General features: G+C 34.1%; 1 protein-coding gene across 1 annotated transcript in view; it reads right to left on the reverse strand.

Moving 5' to 3' along the window:
- Positions 1 to 25473, reverse strand: part of HCN1 (hyperpolarization activated cyclic nucleotide gated potassium channel 1) — a 437736-nt gene that overhangs the window by 125032 nt on the left and 287231 nt on the right. The window contains exon 4 of the mRNA XM_050794764.1: positions 7567 to 7785. Coding sequence (XP_050650721.1) covers positions 7567 to 7785 — 219 coding nt within the window. The remainder of the gene's footprint in view (positions 1 to 7566; positions 7786 to 25473) is intronic.

Consider the following 25473-nt stretch of genomic DNA (forward strand, 5'->3'; position numbering starts at 1 on the left):
CTGGAAAACTGTGTAATGCCAAAGAAGACCAGGCCATTTTTGCCTTCCTTTAATCTATTATACACACTGTTGACTGACATTTTTTAAAAATGGCAAATCTAATCTTATCACTCTTCCATTTCAAATTGCTACTAGACTTCCAATGCATTTAAGGTAAAAGCATGGTTGCCTAGGCCTACAACATGTCACCTAATCTGATCCCTATCACCTTCTCCAGTCTTATCTAGAGTCATTTCACCTTTCTTTCTGTTCTAGTTACACTTTCCATCTGTCTGTTCACCAACTGTGGTAAGCTTCTTCATACCTCAGTTTTTTCTCAGGAAGCTCACTTTCATGTCTTACTTCTACTCATCTTTCCGGTCTCTTCTCAAATGTAATTTCTTCTTCTCTCCCTCCCACCCCTCCCATTTAACCCTACAGGATTCCATAGGAATCAAGTAAAAAACCTTAAAATCTCTTATCTTGCCTGTACATTTCCACACATAACATTAATGTTTTAAAAATTGATGTAGTGCTTTCTATGAATCTTTCTATTGGATGTTATGTCCTCCTTACCCCACCCACTATATTACAAGAAGCTTGATGAGGGGAGGTTCCATGTCTACTTGCGCACTATGTGCCCAGCATCTGGTACTAGGGCTGACACATGGTTAGCGTTCTACAGGAATACATGGAGTAGAGGAACAAAAGAGATTATTTGAAGCTCAAATAACATGACAACTTATAACTGAAGACTATTGGATCCTACTTACTTACAAAATTGTTGCTTCCTAAAGTTTGATTTATAGAGTTATCTCTACCTACTTAATATGCTCAAATTCCTGCTTAACATATTTGTATTAATGATTCCATCAGAAACAATTTTGATCAAGGAATCTTAGATTCTAGATTAGGAATACATCATATCTCATGCACTGTTGTGATTTATTTTTCTAAAAGACAGTTTCAATTCCAACATACCATTGCTAAGTTTTTCAAAGGATATCCCTTTCATAATGTGCAATCTCATCATTCCAGAATTCAAAACTATTTTTATGCCATAATCTAGGCTATTTCACACTTCCCCAGCAAGGTAGCTATTGTTTCATTCAAATTAGACTATTCAATATGTCTCATACATCTCTACCTCAAGGCCTTTGTACACTTTGTTCCTGTCGGTCAGAAATTCTCTCAAAAGTTTGACATTTTTTGGAGACATTTATCTCATGGTGACTAATTCTGCCTGCTGATTACTTTTTCATTCTTCAAGGTCCATTTCCAGTGCATTCCAGTAACGTGGCTAACCAAACGCAAGTTACATGCAGGGTGATTCTTGTCAATCTGGGTTCTTATCAGATTAGTGGCTCCCTGGCCGCCAGGTTTCCCTGTGAAAATGCTTCACAGTTTGTTTCTATCTTGTGACATATAAGGAATACAAATACAGTAAGAATACTCAAAAGAGAACTTTGGGGAGTAAACTCAAAAATTCAAACAGTTCTAAAATATCAAATGCATACATCAATTAATTAAATGGAAAATACAATTCTACTTTAGAACTATAACAAGAAGCTAACATATGTGCTGTAAAAAATAATAAATGTAAACAGCAAAAAACTAAATGAAGGTTTAGTTTGGAGAAATCTTCAGCACTTTGCACAGTCCTGAAACTGTGAATACCTACAATATACATGTAGGACATTCCAGCATGTAACTTAGAGTATTGGCACGAAAATTATCACTGAGGAAAAGGGATGCCATATGCCACAGTGGGTTATATCAAAATACAAAGTTTGAAAAATCATGGGATATGTGATTTACAATTGGTAAATTTCTATTTTTCTATTTAGTTAAATTAGCAGCCTCAAACTCCCTCCCTTATAAAGACTTACTCCAGACTTTATAACAACACTTAGTTAATATAAAAATTATTTGCCCCAGATGAGAATATAAAGCAACATTGTTGTACCTGGAGCCTGATTTGTTAGCAGCTCCAATGGCTATATTAAGTTATTCCAAGCATTGTCACACTGGTGTTTTCCTGCAAGAGAATCTCACAGAGGTTCCCAGTCCCAGGATCTCCCTCGCCTGAGAACCTTTGGCTGTACTACCAATTTAACATAAGTATATTAAATTCAGTTCCCTGGAAGCAAAGTACATGCTGTAGCCTAACAAAAAATTTTTGACTAAGATACTATGTGGGAGTTGTACCCAAGGCATTCTTATTTGTAAAGGAAAGAGGAAAGCATTTAAGAATTATGAAGGAAACAAAGTGAAATGCTTCATTGAAAGCACTTGGATCTCAGAGCTAGCTCTTCCCCTTGAGAATAATCCTAATGCACATTAGGGTATCAAAACATTTTTCATTTAAGTACTCAGTCAATATGATTTTTCAAGGTCAAGATCATTATAACTTCAAAGTCCCTCTGCTCTTCTGAAGGCAAATGCTACTGAATGCTACAAAATCAGCAAACCAAATTAGCAACTCAACTAAGCTTCTTGATATAATGAAGATGGACTATAAAACAGGATGCAACTTTTTTTTCTTTTAAAACTAAATAATAGTATTATTCATAAATGATCATGGACATTACTCCAAACTGTTCCTCTTTGCTCAGCCATTATTCTAGTCATATAACTTAAAAAAATTGAAGACTTAGAATTACATGACAACAATGACAAACTCTCCCATCTGTCTTTCTGAGACAGGAGGCTGCATCATCTCCTGAAGCAGAACACACCCGTGATTAGCCCAAGACTAAGAAATGGCTTCAAATCTGATGAGAGGTACTTTGATAATATACCTCCTGCTCCCAGGGAAATAAATCTCAGAATTCTAGAAGAGAGAGCAGATTGAATATTTCATTTCTAAAAAGTGATCTGTGTTCAAGCAAAATAAAAAGAAGTAAATGGTGCTTATACTCCCTCTGGACAGAGAGAGTAAATACGGTAAACAAATGACTATATGATGGCATGATCAAGAAAGATTCCCACAGCCTTCCAAAGGAAAGGGCAGAATCTATCTAAATAGTGAAAGGGGCAAAAGTACTTAAGGAGGTGGGATGAAGGATGTGGCAGGTAAGAATCACTTGGTATGTTGAGAGAACAATGATCCTTAAGAATTTAAGGATCCTTAGGAGTTGATTTGGTGCCACTCCTCCTACAACCAAATTTTTCTTGAAGAGCATATTACCAAGATAGTATATATCTTAACCATAATTATTTTATTGTAAATGAGCTGAAATAAACTCTATTGCAAATGGGATTTGAATAGCTTGAAGATAAGAGCAGGTTTTGGTCCCTCACCTTTTGTGTCTGGGTGTACCATTAGCTTATAAAATTTGAAATATTAGGCTGATTTAAAAAAATTAAAAATATATCTATGGAATAAATTCATGTGACAGTTCTGTTTATGGGCCTTCATTTACAAGAAATAAACAAGTATTTATGGATCATTAATTAAAACTAAGCAATTAAACAAAAACATTTGCCTGAGCTATACAGGTTTAGAACATTATATTTTTGGTATGATTCCATAAAATTGTATCATTTTATATAGGTGGATAATGATTACATGTTACTCTTTTGTATAGCTGAGAGAGTACTTACATTAAACTGTACCTTCTTTTCCAAAAGGCCACTAATAGGCATCATATATAGGCCAGGCATGGTTCCTCATGCGCGTAATCCTAGCACTTTGGGAGGCCAAGGTTGGCAGATTACTTGAGGTCAGGAGTTCTAGACCAGCCTGGCCAACATGGTGAAACCCCGCCTTTACTAAAAATACAAAAATTACCCAGAAATTGCTGGAACTCGGGAGGCGCAGGTTGCAGTGAGCCAAGACTGTGCCACTGCACTCCAGCCTGGGCAACAGAGCGAGACTCTGTCACAAAACAAAACAAAACAAAACAAAAAGGCATCATATAAACTCTTACCAAGATTAACAAAACTTGATAAATTTGTCATTTTGGAGAAGTTTAGCGTTTTTATTTCATATACTTGATAAACTGAGACTCAGCACATTCTTTGGACATTATATAACATCATCAATATTTGAATCTAGGTATAGAACTGTCTTCGTGGCTTGGTATCTTGTGCCCTGCCATTAGAAAGCACAGTCCATTTAACAGCTCATTTTGCACCTGCCCTGGATTTATGCAGTCTGATTCATAGTTTCAGGAAGCTATCCAGTCCATAAAGGGATTTGGAATTGATAATCTCCTCACGTATTTAAAGTTATTCTTTGGTAATATTCAAGTTGGTCATATTCATGTTTTAATTTACACAATGAAAGTCTTTCATATATATCAAGTAAGGTGAGTTGCAAATCCCTGAATCTTAAGTCACGATTTTTATTGTGCCAAAATTCTTGCTAATTGTAAAGGAAGAAGTGAACACATAAAGCTGCTATTACTACAGTTATTTGAATGGAGAGAGTGACATAACTAGAAGTAATAGCTTCTCAGGAGTGCCCAAATGTATGAACTAAGATGTAGTAATATAAAAAAACAAGGTGATCAAAAGGAGTTTCATTTCATGAAGGCTAGATGAACTGCAAGTATATCTAGAAAAGAAAGTGATCACTCAAATCAGTTTAAAAAGAAAGGAATGGTCATCATGGAGAATTTGTCTTTATAGGTTAATTCCTTTGGACATTAGTAACTTAAAATATATGGAGGCTTGGCATGAAGGTCAAAGATGGCATGTTAAATCTTCAGGGAACACACATTTACACTAAAAAACACTTCTGTAACATTGTTTCAATCAACATTTCTGAACTTATTTGACCAGGGCATAGTTTTTATATATGCATAATACTGACATGTCTGTGGACGAGGCTTTTGGACTAGATGAGATACAGAAGTGTCTAAAAAGATGCTAAGTAAGGACTGACTCTGTCCTGTCCTCATTGAGCTGCTAATCTGAGAGCTATCAGAATATTACTTATGTAAGAGGGTGTCTTCTATGCAGGTAAACAATTGTAAATGGTGATCTGAGGATCATAATTCCTGGAGGCTTCAGTCTTATCAATTCTAAATAGAGATCAGGGGATAAGGTGAGATTTTTCCTGATGGAACTAGTTAACACATTCCTTTTGAGAGAGAAGTTCCTCTGCTGTGAGTCCCGTTACAACCCCTTTTGGGATAGGGGTGTGAAAAGGCTACTTTCTGACACCTGACATATGGGAAACACTTGAAACAAATTCATTTAAGGATCTTTGAAATAAGCTCACGTGGTTGGGAGACATGGATCTGGACTCTGAATAATATCTGAAAACATGTAAATAGTCTGCGGACGCCGGAGTCTGAGGAAGGCTAGATACACTCTCCTCATTGGTTTGGACGAGAAGGAAGAGGAGTGCTAACAGATTGTCTAGGAGAAGGATGCATGAGTACTTCTCTGTGGACTACATCTGAACCATATAGGAGGGCCAGCATTGCATCTTGGGTCCTGCCCAAGAGTGACTCCTACCAGAATTTTACCTAAATAAAAAGATAATAATTTAGCCAAAACTCAAAGAGGATAAATCATCAAAGAAGATGCATATCACTCATCCACTATGTAAAGCCATGCTATAAGATTAAATTGAAATTTAAACATATACTTTTCACAAAAAGTACAATTTTTAAAAGTAACATAATGTCCTTAAGACCTATCCTGGATTATACTGACTAAAAAATGAGTACAGAACTTTATAACTAAACTTCTTGATAGAACTTGGTTTCTAGACCTAAAAATTTATTCTTTTAAATAAAAAAATTAGGGGTGGTGGTGGGTGCCTGTAATACCAACTACTTGGGAAATTGAGGCAGGAGAATCACTTGAACCCCATAGGCAGAGGTTGTAGTAAGCTGAGATCAAACCACTGCACTCCAGCCTGGGTGATAGAGACTCCATTTCAAAACAAAAATTATATTCTTTTAATCAGCTGTTCCCAATTACATTGCTCCAAGTGTCAGTAAATACCAAAGGGTTATACTAGTTTTCTTGTCCTCTATCAAGCACTTATAAGATCAAGAACTTCATGACTTGAATTATTACAAACATCACAACATCTTTGCATATAAATATCTATGATTCCATAAGTGAATACATTGAGTTTCCAAGTTAAAGTTGGCTAATATAGGAAATTTAAAAACATAAACTTTGTGAACTTATTTAATATGCAATAAAATGCTAATCACTGAAATCCTGGAAGTTGAAGATTTGTTTTCTTATTGAGAAAATGTATAGCAATGATGCAGACCAAAAAAAAAAAAAAAAAAAAAAAAAAAAAAGGTGTGAAAGGGACATTTTTATTAAAAGCAACATAAAATGAAAGAAAAACAACAGTGTAAGAGAAACATCAGATATAACATGATATAGTCTTATCTTAAATCTCCATAAAATTAGCCCAAATTCCTTTAAGTATATAATTCTTAAATTCACCATTGTATACAGTCTCTTGTTCCTTACTATGTTGTTATTTCTAATTCATTGGGAGACTATTTAAAAATGAACCTCAAAGCAATTTTTGTGGTTTATCTTTTCATTACTTCAGTAATAAAATGCCAGCTTGTTCACTGTAATAGCTGGTGGCAGTGTAATTATATTCAAGGGAAATATCTAGGTTTCCGTTCTCCTATTGTGTGATTATAGTGTTGAAAACTTCTAAATAAAGCAGTAACTAAAAACTTCTTTGGCATATTGAAAATAATTCTGAGACTAAGTTGTTGTCACTCACCAAGAGAAATATTCTAGAACCATTTTAATCATTACTTTCAGAAATGCTCTTTGGCAAGGTGCATGACTCTGTCAGGATCAATAAAGCCCCTACATTACACATTGTTCCATTAATTTAAAATATTCTTATTTATCGCTCAGAAAGCTACTGATGTTTGGTCAAGAATATTAGTACGGTCCAAATACCCTATATTTAGCCCTAGCCAAAGAAATTCTTCATGTGAAAAAAAAAAAATCCAACGAACAAATCATTGCCTATATTTACTTTTTCTCTCTCTTTTGAGAAAAGTTTAGAGCAGCAATCATTTTAATTAGCACACTGAGCATAAGAATGCATCATAGCAGTTGTTATATCCAGTTTTAAGACTGGAGAGTGTGGCGACTTATCTAGATATATGGGTAATATATGCTCAGCTAAGCATATGGATTGTAATATAAATTATGATTATAGATGAGGGGGGTACAGAGGGACATGTACAATAGCTGCCTGTCTCCACTTAATCAACTAACATTTTTCTAACACATACGAGAGAAGGTTTATTTTAACTATTGAAATATGATAAGAAAATGAGCCATGATAACATATTCTATCAGCTTTTTACATTTTGAAATACGTAACTATTTTTTTCTGTAGATGCAAAGTCACATTTTAAAAAATATTATTCAAAAGACAAATGAGAAACAAAAGATATGATAATTATCTTGAAGCAACCTCAAAATATCAAAGATTGTGTGTTTTTACTTTAAACATTTTATCTCTCTTTTTTTTTTTATATATAGGAGATAGTGTAGTTATCTTGAACACAATTCAATCTACTGGTTCAGTTTAGCTGGTTAAAGACATTGGAGATAAATAAAACAAATTACCTTCTCTTGATACTGCCGCCTCGAAGAATCCAGAGACTGGATTAAAGCAGTGGCATGGCCGACAAACATGGCATAGCAGGTGGCCCCGACGATCATGCTCAGCATGGTAATCCAGAGGTCAGACATGCTGACTGGGGCTTGGGCTCCATACCCAATGCACAGCATGTGACTCATAGCTTTGAAGAGTGCGTATGAATACTGCTTTCCCCAAGAATCATTCTGGAACATAACAGAAAAAGAAAATTGACTGAGTCATTAGGATGGCAGAATGAAAAGTGAGAATGATCTGTACACAGAAGCATGATGAAATACTGAATACTGGAATAATCCTTACAATGGAGAATTTACAAATGTGCTTCTCATTAATTGTGAATTAAATGATGATGTTTTTCAAATATTTCCTACTATGATGAAGTAGAAACAGTCTGCTGTTACTTACATGCACTCTTTGTCAGTTTTAAGTTCGCTGTTTTTAAAACTAAAATTCCTTTTGGGACAATGGTATGCCATGTAATAATGCCAAGAATGAATGCTTTAAGGTTTCCAGGAAATGTGGTCAAATAGTATTAATAATATATTTGTAAGCTATGAAATGCAGCAGACAGTATGACACATATAGGCCAAAGTATAGACATTTTTATCAAAACCATGAAGTTCAGATTTAAAAAATCGATACTGATATAGCTGTATAATCCTTAATACTATAGTTTTTCTAAATAAAAATTTAAACAAATATATATTGGAAATACAGATCTGATAGGTAAATGGAAAGACTTCCTTGAAGCCCTCACTCAAAGTGACATACATTGTAATTTGTGTCAGGATTGAAGACAGCTGAATCTTGTTGGTTTTTTATAAAATAATAAAATGAAATAGGCAAAAGAACATCTTGGCTTATGTCCTGGGGAAAAAAAAATAGGAAATGCTGACTTCGGAGATTACTTATTAGTTGTAACTTCTGATGTCATTTCAAAACAATTGAAAGCTCAATTTTTTAAAAATGCTGTTCAATGTATCTTATCTAACTTTTGTTAAAATTTAAATTATTTTTTGGATAAATTTTATTGAACTCCCTAATTCAAGTATTACACAATTTATAAGAGCCAGAGCAAAATGAAAATGAGGGGGGTCTATTTCAAAGTGCAGGAAAAAAAATGTTGTTAAATATAATAAAACATAAAGATTTCTCCTTTAAAACTATTTTATTATTTATAAAACCTAATGTGATAACAGTGATAAATGAGTAACAATATAAACTTACAAATTTTAAAAATTAATATTTTAATGTCATAATTACATGTAATATAATAAATAATACTGTATTAATGTGATATTTTGATCATAAAATTTTTCTGGCTTTTCTGAAATTCATTTCTTAGATTATCAAAATTTATATAATTATCAACTTCATTTTCAGTGATTTCATTGACAATTACATCAGTTGCTCTTGGCTATTGCAAGATTACAAATAATTTTAAGTATTTTTAAATTTAAAAATGATCTTTCTATTAATTCAAATGTTATTAAACCTATTAGGGGCATTTTATAGGCTGTGAGATTAGGGTCAACTTCTGATAATTTATTTAAAAATATATATTTGAGTACATTTGGAGCTGATGATTTTCATAGAACAACTTTTCAATAAATATTTAAGTCATCATGCCAATCAGTTTCATACCAATTTCACATAGAATTCAGTTTTTACATCTGAACTTATTTTTTTAATTAAATTTTTTACTTTTAGGTAATTATAGATTTACATGTAAGTTATAAGAAATAATATAGAGAGATTCTATGTACTCTTCTCCCAGTTTCCCCAGAGGTAACATGCTGCAAACTATAGTATAGTTTCATAGCCAGGAAATTGACATTGGTATAATGTACTCATCTCATTTATAGCTCACTAATTTAAGTGTACTAATTTGTGTGCCTATATGTGTGTGTATATTTATTTCTATGCAATTTTGTCACATGTGTAGGTTCATGTATTTATTACAACAGTAAAGACATAGAACAATTCCATCACAAGGGTCACATATACTGCCTTTTATTGAATTGAGTGTTAAATTTAAATGTATGCAACGATGTTTTAGTGTTTCTTCTGATATTTCCTGTAACTTGTCAAGGCTGTGCAAAAAACTGAAAGTAGTTTCAAGATTTGCATATAATTCAAAATGCCTGTTTATATATTGTATTGCTATATTTTTAGTTACAAAGAAAGTTTAATTTAAAAAATTATCTTCCTTGTTAATAATTGGTTTAATTTAAAACTTCATATAAAAATAGTGTTATTTTCCATCAAATGCGAGCCTTCAATTTAATTTGTATTTCTAAGTTTATGGACATCTGCTGTGCAATTTTGCAGCAGCTTTCAAAACTGGACATTGTAAACGCTGAAGAATTCTAATGACTTTCTAAAGTGCTTACTGCTGTGCCCATGGGTAACATTTATTTTGTAATAATTTATTTACAAGGTTTACTGCCTGAGTGCCATGGGTATTGTCTTGGAATTTAGGTGGGAGATTTAAAATTAAAATAGATACTACAGGGATAGTCCCTTGGGACTGATGAGCGAGCTGTCTACTTACCATGGGTGTTCTCCCTGCCTGCATGGGTAGCCACTTTCATCTCCCACGACTGCCTTTCTTGCTGCTGCTTCTCCTGCTGCTACAGATAGTCACTCCTAATCTGGGCCTAGTCCTGGTTTGGCCACATCAGCGACACATAGCATCCAGACTGCTGAGTCATGCATATGCTGCCTTGCTGCTAGGCCAATTGCATGTCTCCTGTGCCTACAGGCTTGAATCTATGTGTGTGCTGCTGCCATCCTGCAGTTCTGCTGCTCATGTTCACACCCTATTGTCCCAGTGGACTTCACTTACAAAACATCAGTTCAAAGATAAAATTATTAAGAGTTTCAAGACGGCAGGAGCAGAACATTAAACCAAGCACAGGGTTCTTTTGACAGTGAGGGACCTTGTGCAACTTCAAGGTCACATATCAATGAAGCCAAACCTTCATTTGTCAAATTCACTCTTAACTTATCATAAACTTTTCAAACTATTTTGTTTTGAATACATATGGATAGTTTTGTTTGTTGTTAATGGGACTTTCCAACATCAAACTTGTAGATTTAAAAAATAGAACAGAAGATTTAAAAGCCTAGTCTTATAAACCTTGGAACTGCACATAGCTGCTAAAAAATAAATAAAATAACTAACCCCATTTAGCTGAAAGGATTAAGGTTCTTAAAGTGAAATTCGCTGTTAATTAATTATAATAAAAGTCCTGCTCATATTAAACTATAGTCTCTATAAATGTATTTGCATGCAAATAAAAAATAAAATTTAATTTTAACACAAGAAAATTACTCATATGTCATAATATTTTAATATGTACAAAGTATAATAAACTCATGCAAAAACTCTTATTTTGGAGATTGAGCAAACTTATACTTTTTTATAAGTGAAAATGTATAATACTCAGAAATACATCTAAGATTTCCAAAATTCTAGATGGTCCATGAACAAGAAATGGTATATTTACATTTACTAAAATGTAAAATCTAATTTAAGATTTCCTTTCTCCACTTAAGGGCACAGAAGAGGTATACTGTTAAAGCATCTTGATGTATTTAGATAAAATGGAAATAATAAAAAGTTCAATGGGGTGTCAAGTGGAGACTACACTTTAATTATATTGGTATTGTTTATTTCTCTGTGTATGAATGGAGGCAGGGTATGGAGCTGGAAAAGAAAGTTTAATTCAGTTTTTCAAAATAATGCAGGTATGTCTATTTTCATTTATCTCACTAGAGACACAAAACACACACCTGCATATACATGCTCTTAAGTGACTTGAAATATATATTAAAAATGCTTGCTTTTTTTTTTTTTTGAGATGGAGTTTCGCTCTTGTTGCCCAGGCTGGAGTGCAATGACGCCATCTCAGCTCACTGCAACCTCCGCCTCCCGGGTTCAAGTGATTCTTTTGCCTCAGCCTCCCGAGTAGCTGAGATTAGTGCCACCATGCCCAGGTAATTTTTTTATTTCTAGTAGAGACGGCATTTCACCATGTTGTTCATACTGGTCTTGAACTCCTCGAACTCAAATTCCATCACCTCAGACAATCCACCTGCCTTGGCCTCCTAAAGTGCTGGGATTACAGGCTTGAGCCACTGTGCCCAGCCTAAAAATGCTTTCTTATTTTTCAAAATCATGAGCAACTTTTCTATTTCCCATTTTTCCCATGTTTCCATTCCTCTCTCTCCACCTATATTTCCCGAAAATCAGGTATGGATTCTGTACCTTTCTCCATGCTCATATGATCACACACACACATGCACATACACACATCCACGATTCTGGCTTTTTTTCCCACAAAAATGAAACTTATTATATACGCTTATTGTTGTTATCACATATAAAATGCCTCCAAATAATCTGTTGTTCATATAACTATGCAATAGTTTGTTGATCATACCATAGTTAATTCAATTTACCCATTGTTCTCCAGCTTTTGCCACTACAAACTATTCTTTAATAAAAAAACTTTATCCATGTATCTTTTCTTTCCATCAATAAGACTCCCAAGAGTGTGATTATTGGTTCAAAGAGTAAGATCTTCAGTTTGATTTTAAAATATATTGCCAGATTGATTCAAAAGACAGTACCTTTTCCAAAACAATGTGTAAAAATATACTGTATCACCTTATACAGTGAGAAATAATAACCCATTGTTACTTTTATTAGCATTTCCCTAGCAAAGGAATTTGAGAAGGCATTCATGTATTTATTTACCAAATGGACTTGCTCATCTCTAATGAATTTTTTTCCTTATTAATTTGCAATGCCTCCTTGAAGACTGGATATCACCCTTTTAACTGATATGTGCTATAAATATTTATTCCTAATTTATCATTTGCCCATTGACCTTTCAATCATATAATTTTTCATATAAATATTTCAATTAGTTTATGTAGGAAAATTAAATCTGTAATTTCCTTGGCAGCTGCTGGATTTCTCATGATGATTCAAGAGGTATCTCTAAATAAGATTATTCCTATGTCCTGAATGCTTTTTCAGATTATTTTATTTTTTATATTTACTTATACTTACATGTGTTACCTAGAGAAAGGTTTCTTTTTGTATATAGAAAAGTTCACATTTCCTTTATTCTAAATAAATGGATTGTCTTTTTTGCCAGTATATAACTTTTAATAAATCACCAGGTCTCCATATATAGAAAAATATCTCTTTTATTATATATTGTCTCTATAAAAATGGTATTTGTTTCTGGGCTCAATATTTTGTTTCACTGCTCTGCGTAGTCACTTTTATACTGAGTTTTAATTAAATAAAGTTTAATTAAACAAGGTCCTTGTTTAAAAAACAAGGACCCATCTCAATTCCAACAGGGGTTTAAACTGAACTACTATGTGAGGGAATTTGAGTAAGAAAATGGGTCATGCAGGTAAAAATCCAAAACATGATGTTTGATGTGGAATAGGAGTATTTGGAGGCTGAGAAAAGTTACCAAACCCCATAGTATGTGTGTATACATATATAAAATTTTAGCCAGTCTAAATTGTAGAGAAGAAATAGGAGAGAATAGGGAACATACCAGGAAACACAGTGATGACCAGAGTCTGAGTCCTTAAAACACTTTCCGTATAAAACGGGAAGCCAGTGAAAAATTTTGAGCAGAGAATGCTATGATCTAAACTCTATTTTAGGAAGATTGATCAGGCAGAGTTGTAGAGTGCTGATTCTTAACTAAAGATGACTTTACCACTTAGGAGACATACGGCAACATACAACATCTGCAGACATTTTAGTTTTCACAACTGGCAGATATCTAAAAGGGAGAGTCCAGTGATGCTGTTAAAATTCTGCAGTTCAGAGGAGACTCCCTCTCCTGCCTCACAACAAAAAATTGGATGGTCCAAAATATCAGCTGTGGTGAGGCTGAAAATTCCTTAGGTAGAGGAAGGATGTAATAAGGACCAAATACAGGTCAGTATAAATGTTATTACAAGTTTAAGAGAAGTGAAATGAGAACTTAAATAATATAAAAGTATAAAGCAACAACAATAACAATTTTGAGAAGATAATATCTACAGAATGTAGAATATTAGGGATTCATGGAAAATTCAGAAAGATTAATGAAATATAGGCTTTCTCTCTCTCTCTCTCTCTCCCCCTTCCTCTTTCTTTCTTTCTTTTTCTTTCTTTCTTTTTCTTTCTTTTTCTTTTTTGCTTTTCTTTCTTTCTTTTCTTTTCTCTCTCCTTCCTTCCTTCCTTCCTTCCTTCCTTCCTTCCTTCCTTCCTTCCTTCCTTCCTTCCTTCCTTCCTTCCTTCCTTCCTTCCTTCCTCTCCTTCCCTCTCTTTCTCTTTGCTTTCTTTCTTCTTTCTTTCTTTTTCTTTCTCTCTCTCTCTCTCTCTCTCTCATCTCACTCTTTTATGCAAGCTGGAGTGTAGTGGCATAACCATAGCTCACCGTAACCTCAAATCCCTGGGCTCCAGCAATCCCATATCAGTCTTCTGACTAGCTGGGAATATAAGCATAAGCCACTGCACCTGGTCCTTAGGCTATTCTTCATGAGAGCAAATGATCAGGCATAAGGATCTTCTCTTTTACTCTACAAGGCCAATATTTCTTTCTTTAGACACTGAATTTTGTCTACACACATTGCTTGTGTTTGCAAGCGCCAAGTGAACCATAACAAAGGAAAGTGAGCATTTAAGTAGCAGATTCTGAGGCTGGTGTTAAAAGAATTCCAAGTAGAGGAATGATATCCTAACCTCTCCCCCACCATACCTACATACCATTAAAATCCCAGGAACAAAGGGCTTGTATTAGTCCATTCTCATGCTGCTAATAAAGATATACCTGAGACTGCATAATTTATAAAGGAAAGTGGTTTAATTGACTCAGTTCAGCATGGCTGGGGATGCCTCAGGAAACAACCATGGCAGAAGGGGAAGCAAACACATCCCTCTTCACAGGGAGGCAGGAAAGAGAAATGCCGAGCAAAAGGGAAAAAGGTCCCTTGTGAAACCATCAGATCTAGTGAGAACTCACTATCATGAGAACAGCAACATGGGAATAACTCACTCACCATGATTCAACCCACAGGCTTCCTCCCACGACATGTGGGGATTATGAGAACTACAATTCAAGATGAGATTTGGGTGGAGACACAGCCAAACCATATCAAGGCTCAAGGAGAAAAAATAGATTGACTGTGATAAAACACACACAAAATGTTATCCTTATAAGCAGTATGATGATAAATCAGGTACATAGTTCTAAACTGTTCAAAGCACCAATTATTATGTTAAACTAGTTTAATCATGAGTACTATTCTTACCATCATTTGACAAATAATGACACTGAAGCAGAGAACCTAACTGACTTGCCCAGGATTAAAATTTGTAAGTGGAAGATTCAGTGTTTTCAATCCACGCAGTCTCCTTCTAGGGACCACAGTATTACTACATTATATTGCTCTCATTTTTATAAGCCTACAAAAATCATAGGTTCCCACCTCCCCCCACCCCCACTTTGGGCATCCCGTTTGCCTTATTTTAATCTACTACTATTGAATAATGGCTTGAATGGGAGATTTAGGCTATCATCTGAGAAAGTTTTGTGAAAATCTAGGAATGTTTGTAATCCCATTCTGCTTTTTTTCTTGTGTTACATGGCTATTCCTTTTTCATCTTGCAAAGATGACTCTATTATCTTTTAGTCTACATCAATAATATGGTATTATACACGAATGGGAGACTGTATACTCAAAGTGCCTCACCATACAGTCCAAATATACCCAATTTCATATAATCTGAATCCTATAGACCATAAGCAAATAAGATATAAGTGAACTGTTTCAATTGAGATTTATCTTGTTTTCATTTTAGGTAACAATGTACCAACAAATTGTTCCTTTTAGATTATATTTTTGTTATTCAAAGTGTTCATTTAGTTAATCATTTCACTGAGGCATCACTGAAAATAATTATTTTTTTGACGAAAAGACATTGAGTCAAATAATGGGAACATAGTATCTACCTTTGCTTATTCCACGTGAGAACTTTCTCTTAGTAATAATGCATTTTGAGCTTTCTCTAGGCTTGAATGAAAATACTTTCTAGTCATCCTGTCCATATTATTACTAAATTTGGGAAGTCAGGGTGAAAGGCTATTTACAAAAAAAAAAAAAAAGAAAAGAAAAAAGAAAGAAAAAGGAATGTTTATTCTCTCTCCAGTGTCCTAGGCCTCCTGACATAATATATTCAATTCAAATTAGCCACTCAGTAGCCTGCTATGGGAACAAAAGCTCTCCAGTCCATTAGCTTTCACATGAGCTGAAATGTATTTAATTTAGCGGGCCAAAACTTTCCATTATTGAATATCAGAATTAATTTTTCTTCATTATTTGCAAGCAAATACAAGTATAAATGTGTTAAGTAGGTAAAATCTTAGGAAAATCTGAAATATGGCACTCAGAGACTCTAAAGTGCACAAACCAACTGCTAAAATATTGAAGAATCAATTGGATAATAAAGAGGTGAAATTAGAAAGCTGCCAGGAGAGTATAAATTCTGCAGAGCTAGGCTACAAAATGTTGATCAGTGTGTCTATATTTTTCCTGCAGTCATTGCATAAAGATATCATTTTCATCAATTTTGGAAATGCCAATCAAATAGAAAGTCGCATTTAAAAGTTCTTAAGGAAAATAATATAGTGTATCATAATTCATTTGCAGTCATAAGAAGTATAACAGGTCATCAGTTTCAAAAAGAGTGTGTTTACTTGAATACCCATAATTTTATTATCTGTATACAGTTGGTCTTTGAACAATGGAGTTGTTAAGAATGCCAACCCTGGGCATGGAATGACTTTTGACTTAATTAATCAATTAATTAAGTATTTAGAGATAGGTCTTCCTCTTTTCCCTAGGCTGGAGTACATTGTCACTGCAGCTGGAACTTCTAGGCTCAAGTGACCCTCCTGCTTCAACCTCCCGAGTAGCTAGGACCATACACGTGCACCACTATGACCAGCTTATGTTTAGCTGAAGCTGGTTTCAAACTCCTGGCTTGAAGCAATCTTCGTGGCTCTGCCTCCCAAAGTGCTGGAATTATAGGCGTGGGCCACCTTGCCCAGCTTATTTTTCTTATATTTAGTGCTATGATCTGCATAAAAACACGTGTACCTCTGATAACAACCCTTTGCCTTATAAGAGGGTTCAGTTAACAATAAAATATAGAATTATTGCATAACTAAATTGTTGTTGCCATGAAGAGTGAGATCTGATTATTTTGAGAGCTCATTCTCAACTTGTTCCGCGGTCAACTAATCTCTCAAGTTCTAAGTGTACTATTTTTTGCTTCAAGAATGATGATAAAATACAAAATTTGCATTAAGTAGACTTATAAATTAAAATTTAGTGATGCTTGATATCACAGATTTTTTCTCATATTTTCTTTGGCATTGGTACATTATTTTAAAATAAAAATTAAACAAATCAATGCTTTATTTTAAATTTGACTTGTTCATTCATCCAATTTTTTATACTAAGAGTTCATTAGTACTATTTATAAAACAGGCCTCAAATTTGACATTACTTAAATATTTTAAGTGTGATGTTTCAATTACAATTAGCTTTTCAAGCAAATCAAGTATTTCCATGGGGTACCTCTTTGTTAATATAAATAAATATAAGCAAATATATTTTACATATGTTTATATATCAGTATTAATAAATATATTTTATGTGTATGCATGCATATATGCATTAATATAAAGTCACCATAGAAGAAATCAGCATACACTGAGGACTTATTTATTGCAAGGTACATCATTTCATTGCTCTTAACATTCTTGAAATCTAACTAGATATTGTTATTATGGATCGGAAATGCAAATGTTGGAAAAATTAAATAATTTGCTTTAGTTGACACACTTGTTGGTGCCACATCTGGAATTCAATAACAGATTTGTCTGAACCACACTATAAACTCTCTTCATTCGAAAGACTATGGCCATTTATGTCATAACCATTTATATAGTAAAATTCATGATAATTATAACATAGGATATTCAGGCATTTTAAGAACATAACCATAACAGAGAAATTCTTAAACTATGTTTCTTCTCAACCACCAAAAGAGAGTCTCTATTATGTCTTAAGGACATTTAGAGAAAAATTATCTAAGGTTTTTCATTAGAAAAAAACACTGAGGTAAAATTTCCTGGAGAGTGTAAGGTCAGTGAAGATAGTTTGACCTTAAAATTGTACTTCAGTTTTATATTTTCCTATTAGTCAAAAACTTTTAATGAATTCTTCTTTCCACCTAATCCGAAAGCCTGGGGTTGCTTGATGCAATCTGTACAGTTATCTGATAGGAACAATCCTCTGGAAGAAAATCCTTGCCCGAGGCTCGGCGCTCCAGAGTACGAAAGGTGCAGATGGCACAGGGTGACAGGTTCAGTCTGAAACACTAATCGATACTGTGTGCTTTCACTCAACACCTGGACAAAGTAAAATAAGTACAATCATGCACCACATAATGATGTTTCAGTTAATGATGGACTGCACATTCAGCAGTGGTCCTATAAGAAGATGATAACAGAGTCGAAAAATTCCTATCTCCTAGTGACCCTGTAGCTATCATAATGTCATAGCATAATGCGTCACTCATCTGCTTGTGGCAATGTGGTGTAAACAAACCTACTCCACTACCAGTCATATAAAAGTATAGCATATACAATTATGTATGGTATATAATACTTGAAAATGATAATAAACAACTATTACTAGTTTACATATTTAATATAGTACTTTTTATTTTTATTGTATTCTTTCATTCAACTTATACAAAAATAAATCACTTACAAAACAACCTCAGGCATGTTCTTCAGGAGGTATACCAGAAGAGGCTTTTTATTTTTATTTTTTTTTAGACAGAGTCTCACTCTTGTTGCATAGGCTGGAGTGCAGTGGCGTGATCTTGGTTCACTGCAACCTCCATCTCCCTAGCTCAAGTGATTCTCCTGCCTCAGTCTCCCAAGTAGGTGGGATTACAGGCACCCACCAGCATGCCTGGCTAATTTTTGTATTTTTAGTAGAGATGGTGCTTCACCATGTTGGCCAGGCTGGTCTTGAACTCCTGACCTCAGATGATCCACCCACCTCAGCCTCCTAAAGTGCTAAGATTACAAGCGTAAGCCACCATGCCCAGCCCAGAAGAGCCATTTTTTATCATAGGAGTTGACAACATTTTGCATGCCACTGCTCCTGAAGACATTCCAGTGGGACAAGGTGTAGTGGTAGGAGACAGTGATACTGATGATCCTGACTCTGTGTAAGCCTAGGCTTACGTGTGTGCTTGTGTCTTAGTTTTTAACCAAAAATTTTAAAAGTAAAGAAAAAATCAAATAGAAAAAAATCATATAGAATATAAGTATAAAGAAAGAAAATATTTTTATACAGTTGGACAATGTGCTTGTGTCTTAAGCTAAGTGTTACTACAAAATAAGTCAAAAACTTACAAAAACAAAAACATTATAAAGTAAAAAATGTTAGAATAAACTAAGGTTAATTTATTATTAAAGAAAATCTTAAAAATAAATTTAGTGTAGCCTAAGTATACAGTGTTTATAAAGTCTACAGTAGTGTACAGTAATGTCCTAGGCCTTCACATTGACTTACTACTCCCTGACTCACCCAGAGCAGTTTTCAGTCATGCAAGCTCTGTTCATGATGTACCATCTTTTATCTTTCACACAGTTATACCACATTTTATTTTTTATACTTTATTTTTACTATACCTTTTCTATGTTTAGATACACCAATACTTATTGTGTTACCAACGCCTACAGTATTTAGTACAGTCAACACACTGTAGAGGTTTGCTGCCTAGGAGAAATAGGCTATACCATATAGCCTAGGTGTGTAGTAGGCTATATCGTCTAGGTTTGTGTAAGTACCATCTATGATGTTTTCACAGTGATAATACTGCCTAAGGATATACTTCTCAGAGTGTTTCTTCATCTTTCTAATGACAGTAATGACATTACATTTGCTAAGTACTATTATTTAATGTGCATGTTTAAATTAATTTTATGAACTTTCACCAAGCAGCTTTACAATGATGATACTCAAATTAGTAGATCATCTGTTTTATGGTATTCTTGAATTGTTTAATGCTACTATTTTGAGGTTTGAGCACACTGGAGTGTTAAAAACTACTAAAAAAGTGAAATTAAAGTGAAAACAAAAAACAATGTATATATTTTTGTGCTGGGCTCAAGTTTCTGCTCTTGATAAACAAAGTAGCTGCCTAATGCATTAAAGAAGCAGAAGAGTTAAGAATGTCTTTCATCATAGGTGTAGTCTTTGGGTGTTTTATTGTCAGTTATCAGATCATAAAATGTATTAAATATGCATTTTTGGTTTATGGAATTCTCTTACCATACATGAGAGTAAGGCATTAGATTTTATTTGCAGATAATTTGCATATATTTCAATTTATATGATAGATGGTACAATGTGGTAAGAATTTGGGCTTTTTATGAATATTAAACAAGGGACTATATAAGAGGCTGCTATATTAACAAGCTCTACATAAAAGAGCTAATCAGTAATAAGCTCTCTGTTTTCCAACTGAAATAATTTTGTAAATGAGGTGATACATTTCTTACCGGTGTTGTGTTTTAATGTAAAAATATGTTCATAGCACGTTTTGCTATGAGTAACAATTCTAACCTCTTTGCAAATACATAAATCATGAAAAATTTACTAAAGTCTAATGCTTAGAGATGGGCATAACTAAAGTATAGACAAACTTAAACTATAGAGAAAGGAAATGTTTATGCTTATAGGAAGCTTACATAGTAATTGCTTATTCATATTGAGGTTAAAAAGAGCTTTCTCATTATCTCAAAAATCATGCTCTCAACTTACAGATTCTAAAATTCCATCTTAGTAATAGTAGAATTTACCCTTAACACTTAACATATCCATTCAATTTTGATGACATGGTGCAAACCTCTCTGTTTTTTTTTTTTTTTTTTTTTTTTTTTTTCCTACCTGGATTTACTACTGGGTTGGGATTCCTACTACCAGACATAAGAAAGGATGGTAAAATAAAATAAAATAAAATAAAATAAAATAAAATAAAATAGTGGCACACTAAATATTTTTTATGGTAGACTGACTTTTATCCATGAATTCATAGAAAGTTAGAATTGTAAGGGATCTGTACAACAATTTATCCTTTTTATAAGCACACTGAATTTCAGAATCTCCATGATTATAAGATCAAAATACATAAATAAACAAATAATTAAATATATTCAGATTACCCAACTTTATTCAAATCTAGTATGTAACGAACAATACATCTTAAGGTCATGGAAAACATTAAGCTACTTGCCCAAGGTCTGATCTGGTTTGTCTAAGAATTAAAAAAAAAAACAAAACAAAAACAAAACAAATAAAAAATACAAACTCATGTCTGATGTGCTTGCAAGTATTATTTTCATTATATTTGCATAATCATAATACCATAACACAACTAACAATAGCAGAAACATGAGTATAGTTTACATAGATCTCTTAAAAGAAACTTATTAGACGTAGTGATTATCACAAAAGCCTTGTGGCAGCAAGAACAGTCTTTATTATCTTCGTTTTACTGATGTGGATAAAGTTCAGAGTTTCATTAAGTAGCCTATTGGGTCATGATAGGTAGCAGTATCTCTCTACTGGATCTCTAGGCTGCTGACTGCAGATATAGTGCTTGAAAATCTAATTATTATTGTAATATATTTGGTAAAATGATGAAGATACTATGATCTGTATTGCCCAATATTTCCATAGAGTTATCTATTTCAGGCAAAAGTACTCTTATGAGATCTGTAGCTAATCAAATTATATAGAGAATCATTCTCCCATGCCAAAGTTATTTTAATGACACATTTAGAACATGAATGACATCAGTTAAAACTATTGCCTTACTGTATCAAAAAAGTATTTTTTTCTTTTTCTTGAGACGGAGTCTCGCTCTGTCGCCCAGGCTGGAGTGCAGTGGCCGGATCTCGGCTCAGTGCAAGCTCCGCCTCCCGGGTTTACGCCATTCTCCTGCCTCAGCCTCCTGAGTAGCTGGGACTACAGGCGCCCGCCACCTTGCCCAGGTAGTTTTTTTGTATTTTTTAGTAGAGACGGGGTTTCACGGTGTTAGCCAGGATGGTCTCGATCTCCTGACCTCGTGATCCGCCCGCCACGGCCTCCCAAAGTGCTGGGATTACAGGCTTGAGCCACCGCGCCCGGCCTAAAAAAGTATTTTTAAAAGTCATATTCTTATTTACAGCTAAGTTATAATTACATAACTCAGCAACAATGTATGTTTCTCAACTCTAAAGGCATGACATTAAACTGCAAACAAATAAATAAAGCTTCAATTATGAGTAATGCTAGACCTTTGTTTATTGACTAGGAAATATAACAAGATAAGCCTAGGAAATCCCCTGCTGTGTAAGGCTGTGTAAAAAGGCAGAAAGTATTAAGCACTTAAAGCTATTTTTAGAAGCGTAACTCCCAACTTAAACTCTTATCTTATGTTGTGTATTCAGTGTGTTCTTAGTATGAAAGACTTCTGTGTCAGTTACCCATCTGAGAGAACATTTAGCATTGACATCTAAATCCACATAAGCTGTATAGAAGTGTAAGTTTTATAATGTGTAGACTCCTTGATCTCACAGAGAACTTCACAGAGAATTCAACTACCAAACAGTATTTAAGAGAGGCAAAACACAACTTCTTAGATCAACATAATCAAGTTAAATACCCTTTTACTAGCACTCATAATGGTTAAATCCCTAGAGAATCACTTGTCTCTGATAAATCAATTCTCTACTTACATTACATTTGAGTCTCTCTGTGTGTGTACATTGGGGTGAGGGCATGAGGAAGGGTTGGGGAGAGAGACAGAGAGACACAGAGATACAGATTTCTTTTCAAGGCCCAGATTATTCTCTCTCGGGCATATCTCTCAATTCACATGTAAACTGATTTGGAAATCTGTTAGCAAACAAGCACAGAGAAAAGAGTATTTGAAACAATCTGTTTTATTTTCCCTCTCTCTCTCTTCTAGCTTCTGTTTTTTTTTTTTTTTTTATTCTATTCTATCCAGTTACAAGACTAAAACAATGGTGATTCAGGCATAATTCCTATTTCTGATGAGCTCCTTTCAATTATCTCAAATCAGGAAAAAATGCGTATATTCAACCATAGTATTACTACCCAACAAAAATAAAGTGAAACAGGGCCCCTTTAAAATTGAGTGCATTCCATTTGAAATCATGTTCATGAGGATATTCTAGCTATTTTTTATGGCATAGAGAAGAAAAAGAAGGTTATATTACCTTTAGGAAATAAGTCATTTTTACTGCATTTCTGAATGATAAAAATATAAAGAAAAAGTCAAATGCAATATTATAATCCATTTATGAGGTTTCTGTTTTCAGGAATGGAGAAGAAATGGGCAAAATAATTAAATAGACCCAGAAATGGAGCATCCCTGACTCCTGCAGTAGAACTTATTTGCTTCAAATCCTAATATTATTTAATGCCAACACTTCACACAATTCTGACTACTTTGGGTATGAAGCGTAATTACTGGTGATTTTTGAAGGGAGCACACTACTTAGTGCAATTCCCGTAGAAGAGTGACTTATAACTGAAGCAGAATGCCAAGTTTGCCACAAGTTGGCAGACTAACTTTAAGGAATATATCCAGACAGATAATAAAGGTGTCTGGCCTTAACCTCCTCCAATGTGGAGGGAAACAGAAGTATGGCTTACTGACAAAGCAAGAGAATAGCTTAATAATTATCAGCATACATTTCTTAGTCAACAGGGACTGTTCAGGAAAAGAAGTAAACATTCAAAGTTTAATGACTTCTCTTGTGCATAGCTTCTGTGACTCATGCCAGATTTTCCTGAGCTAGTTCTAAAATAATTTATATGCTTCAGTGAGTCAATAGCGTTTCATCTTCACTTTTCTTTGGGCACTAGCAATAAAGGTTAACAAAGTCATCTGCGTGTATTGAGGTGTGGGTATCTATGTATGTCTACCCCAGGCTGGCCTAGAAGAAGTGTAGCATTGTGGACTCCTTTATGTACAACCAAACGTGGTAGCACTGTACCTCCAGGTTCTATGGATAGTGGAGCTGGAAACAGTGTAAGCCTCAGGGAGACAACTGCGATCACATTGCAGATGAGGTTTGAGAGGATAGTACCTAATTCTCTGATCAGAGAAAAAAAAGACAAAGAATAGCCTACTCAGAAATCTCTCCCATATCTTCTTCTGAGAGGCTTGAAATTATCTCTATTAAGCTTCTCTCTATTTACATAAGAAAGTAAAATCAATGGCAGTGTCTCTGGAAGGCTGTTATTTGAATGTGTGTATGTTGCATTTAAGTCAGTATTCAAATAGCCTCCTTCCATGGCCTGGAGGTTCTATAGTTTGCCCCAGTACGGTTCAGGTTGATCCCCAAGAGGCTGGAACTGGGTGAGCAAAGATTGGCAAAGGATGAAGAGAGCATGAGGATCATCTCACAAGAAATTATTTTTTGGATGACAAGAACTGAATAGCATAAAAGTTAATAAAAATGGCAGAGGTAGGACCCTCCAATTAAAAGAACAAGTTAGAGTGAACGTGTATCAAATACATAAGATGGCATGCAGAAAGATTGCTATCAGTTTGGAACATTCTTGGCTTGCCTTTGCTACCTATTGAAAATGCAGTGTCTGGTTAAAATGGGGAATGATTCAAAGGGTTCTTTTTATTCTGTAATTGATTATGGTGAAGTGACATGCTAGATTAGTGGTAAGTCACCTTAGAAAGTTGCCTAAGGACAAAAAATAAGATACATACAACTCCATTTGGGGAATAGAAAGTTTTACAGAAACTTAGAGTCAGAAATAGCTAACTCAGAAGAGGTTAAATCCCAGAACATTTATTATTCATAATGAATGTGAGATCCAAGCAAAGAAATAGGGTATCAAAATAAGTCAGGAATAAAAAAATATTTTAATTTCAGATTTTTTTATGATTTATCTGACCTTAACACTGTTAAGATACAGTATCATTTTGCCAGAAGAGGTAAATGTATTGACAGTCTTTGTAAACCAGTTTTTGCCTTGAAAGAATAAATAATAGCAATACTATTATTATTAGTTAGCCCCACACATTGATAATGACCTAGCTGACTGATGATTCCAATTATACATGCCAATTTGAGGATATTCAGATTTGTTTTTGGTTATGTATTTTTCCATAGTTTGTTAGCTACATCACACAGGAGCAAATTGCATAAGTAAGATGGGTGGGCTGTCAACAAAATTTAGGTCAAAAAGTTTCAGAGGTAGAAATGAAAAAGGAGAATAATATTCAGTATTTTAAATGGCAATATAATCACAAGGATATGAAGGGGCAGGAAAACTTGGTTAAAATAGTGATCTTGATAACATTAGCCATATAGGAAAATTTTTATTTTAGAATGCACTATGACATTTCCAAAGACAAATGCAATAAGGTATGAAGGTGTTTTGAAAGACAATAATCTACTGCTTGACTGAAATATTGAAAAAAACAGATTCATAATAAATTATCTTTTTTAGGAAACTAGATGATCAACATCTCTATGAACATACAATACAAAAATTAAAGCCAATATTAAAGCAGGATTCACATATTTTGAAGCTCAACAAATTGTTGCCAAAGTTTAAGAAAAAACAGTAAATATCTGAACTTTGCCTCATACCTTAGGTATTAATAAATTAGACCATGGGAAAAAGAAAAACAGTTTCAGAAAGCAAATCTTTATGGCCAA

The sequence above is a fragment of the Macaca thibetana genome, chromosome 6 (genome assembly GCF_024542745.1).
Source record: "Macaca thibetana thibetana isolate TM-01 chromosome 6, ASM2454274v1, whole genome shotgun sequence".
In the NCBI taxonomy this organism is placed as follows: Eukaryota; Metazoa; Chordata; class Mammalia; order Primates; family Cercopithecidae; genus Macaca; species Macaca thibetana.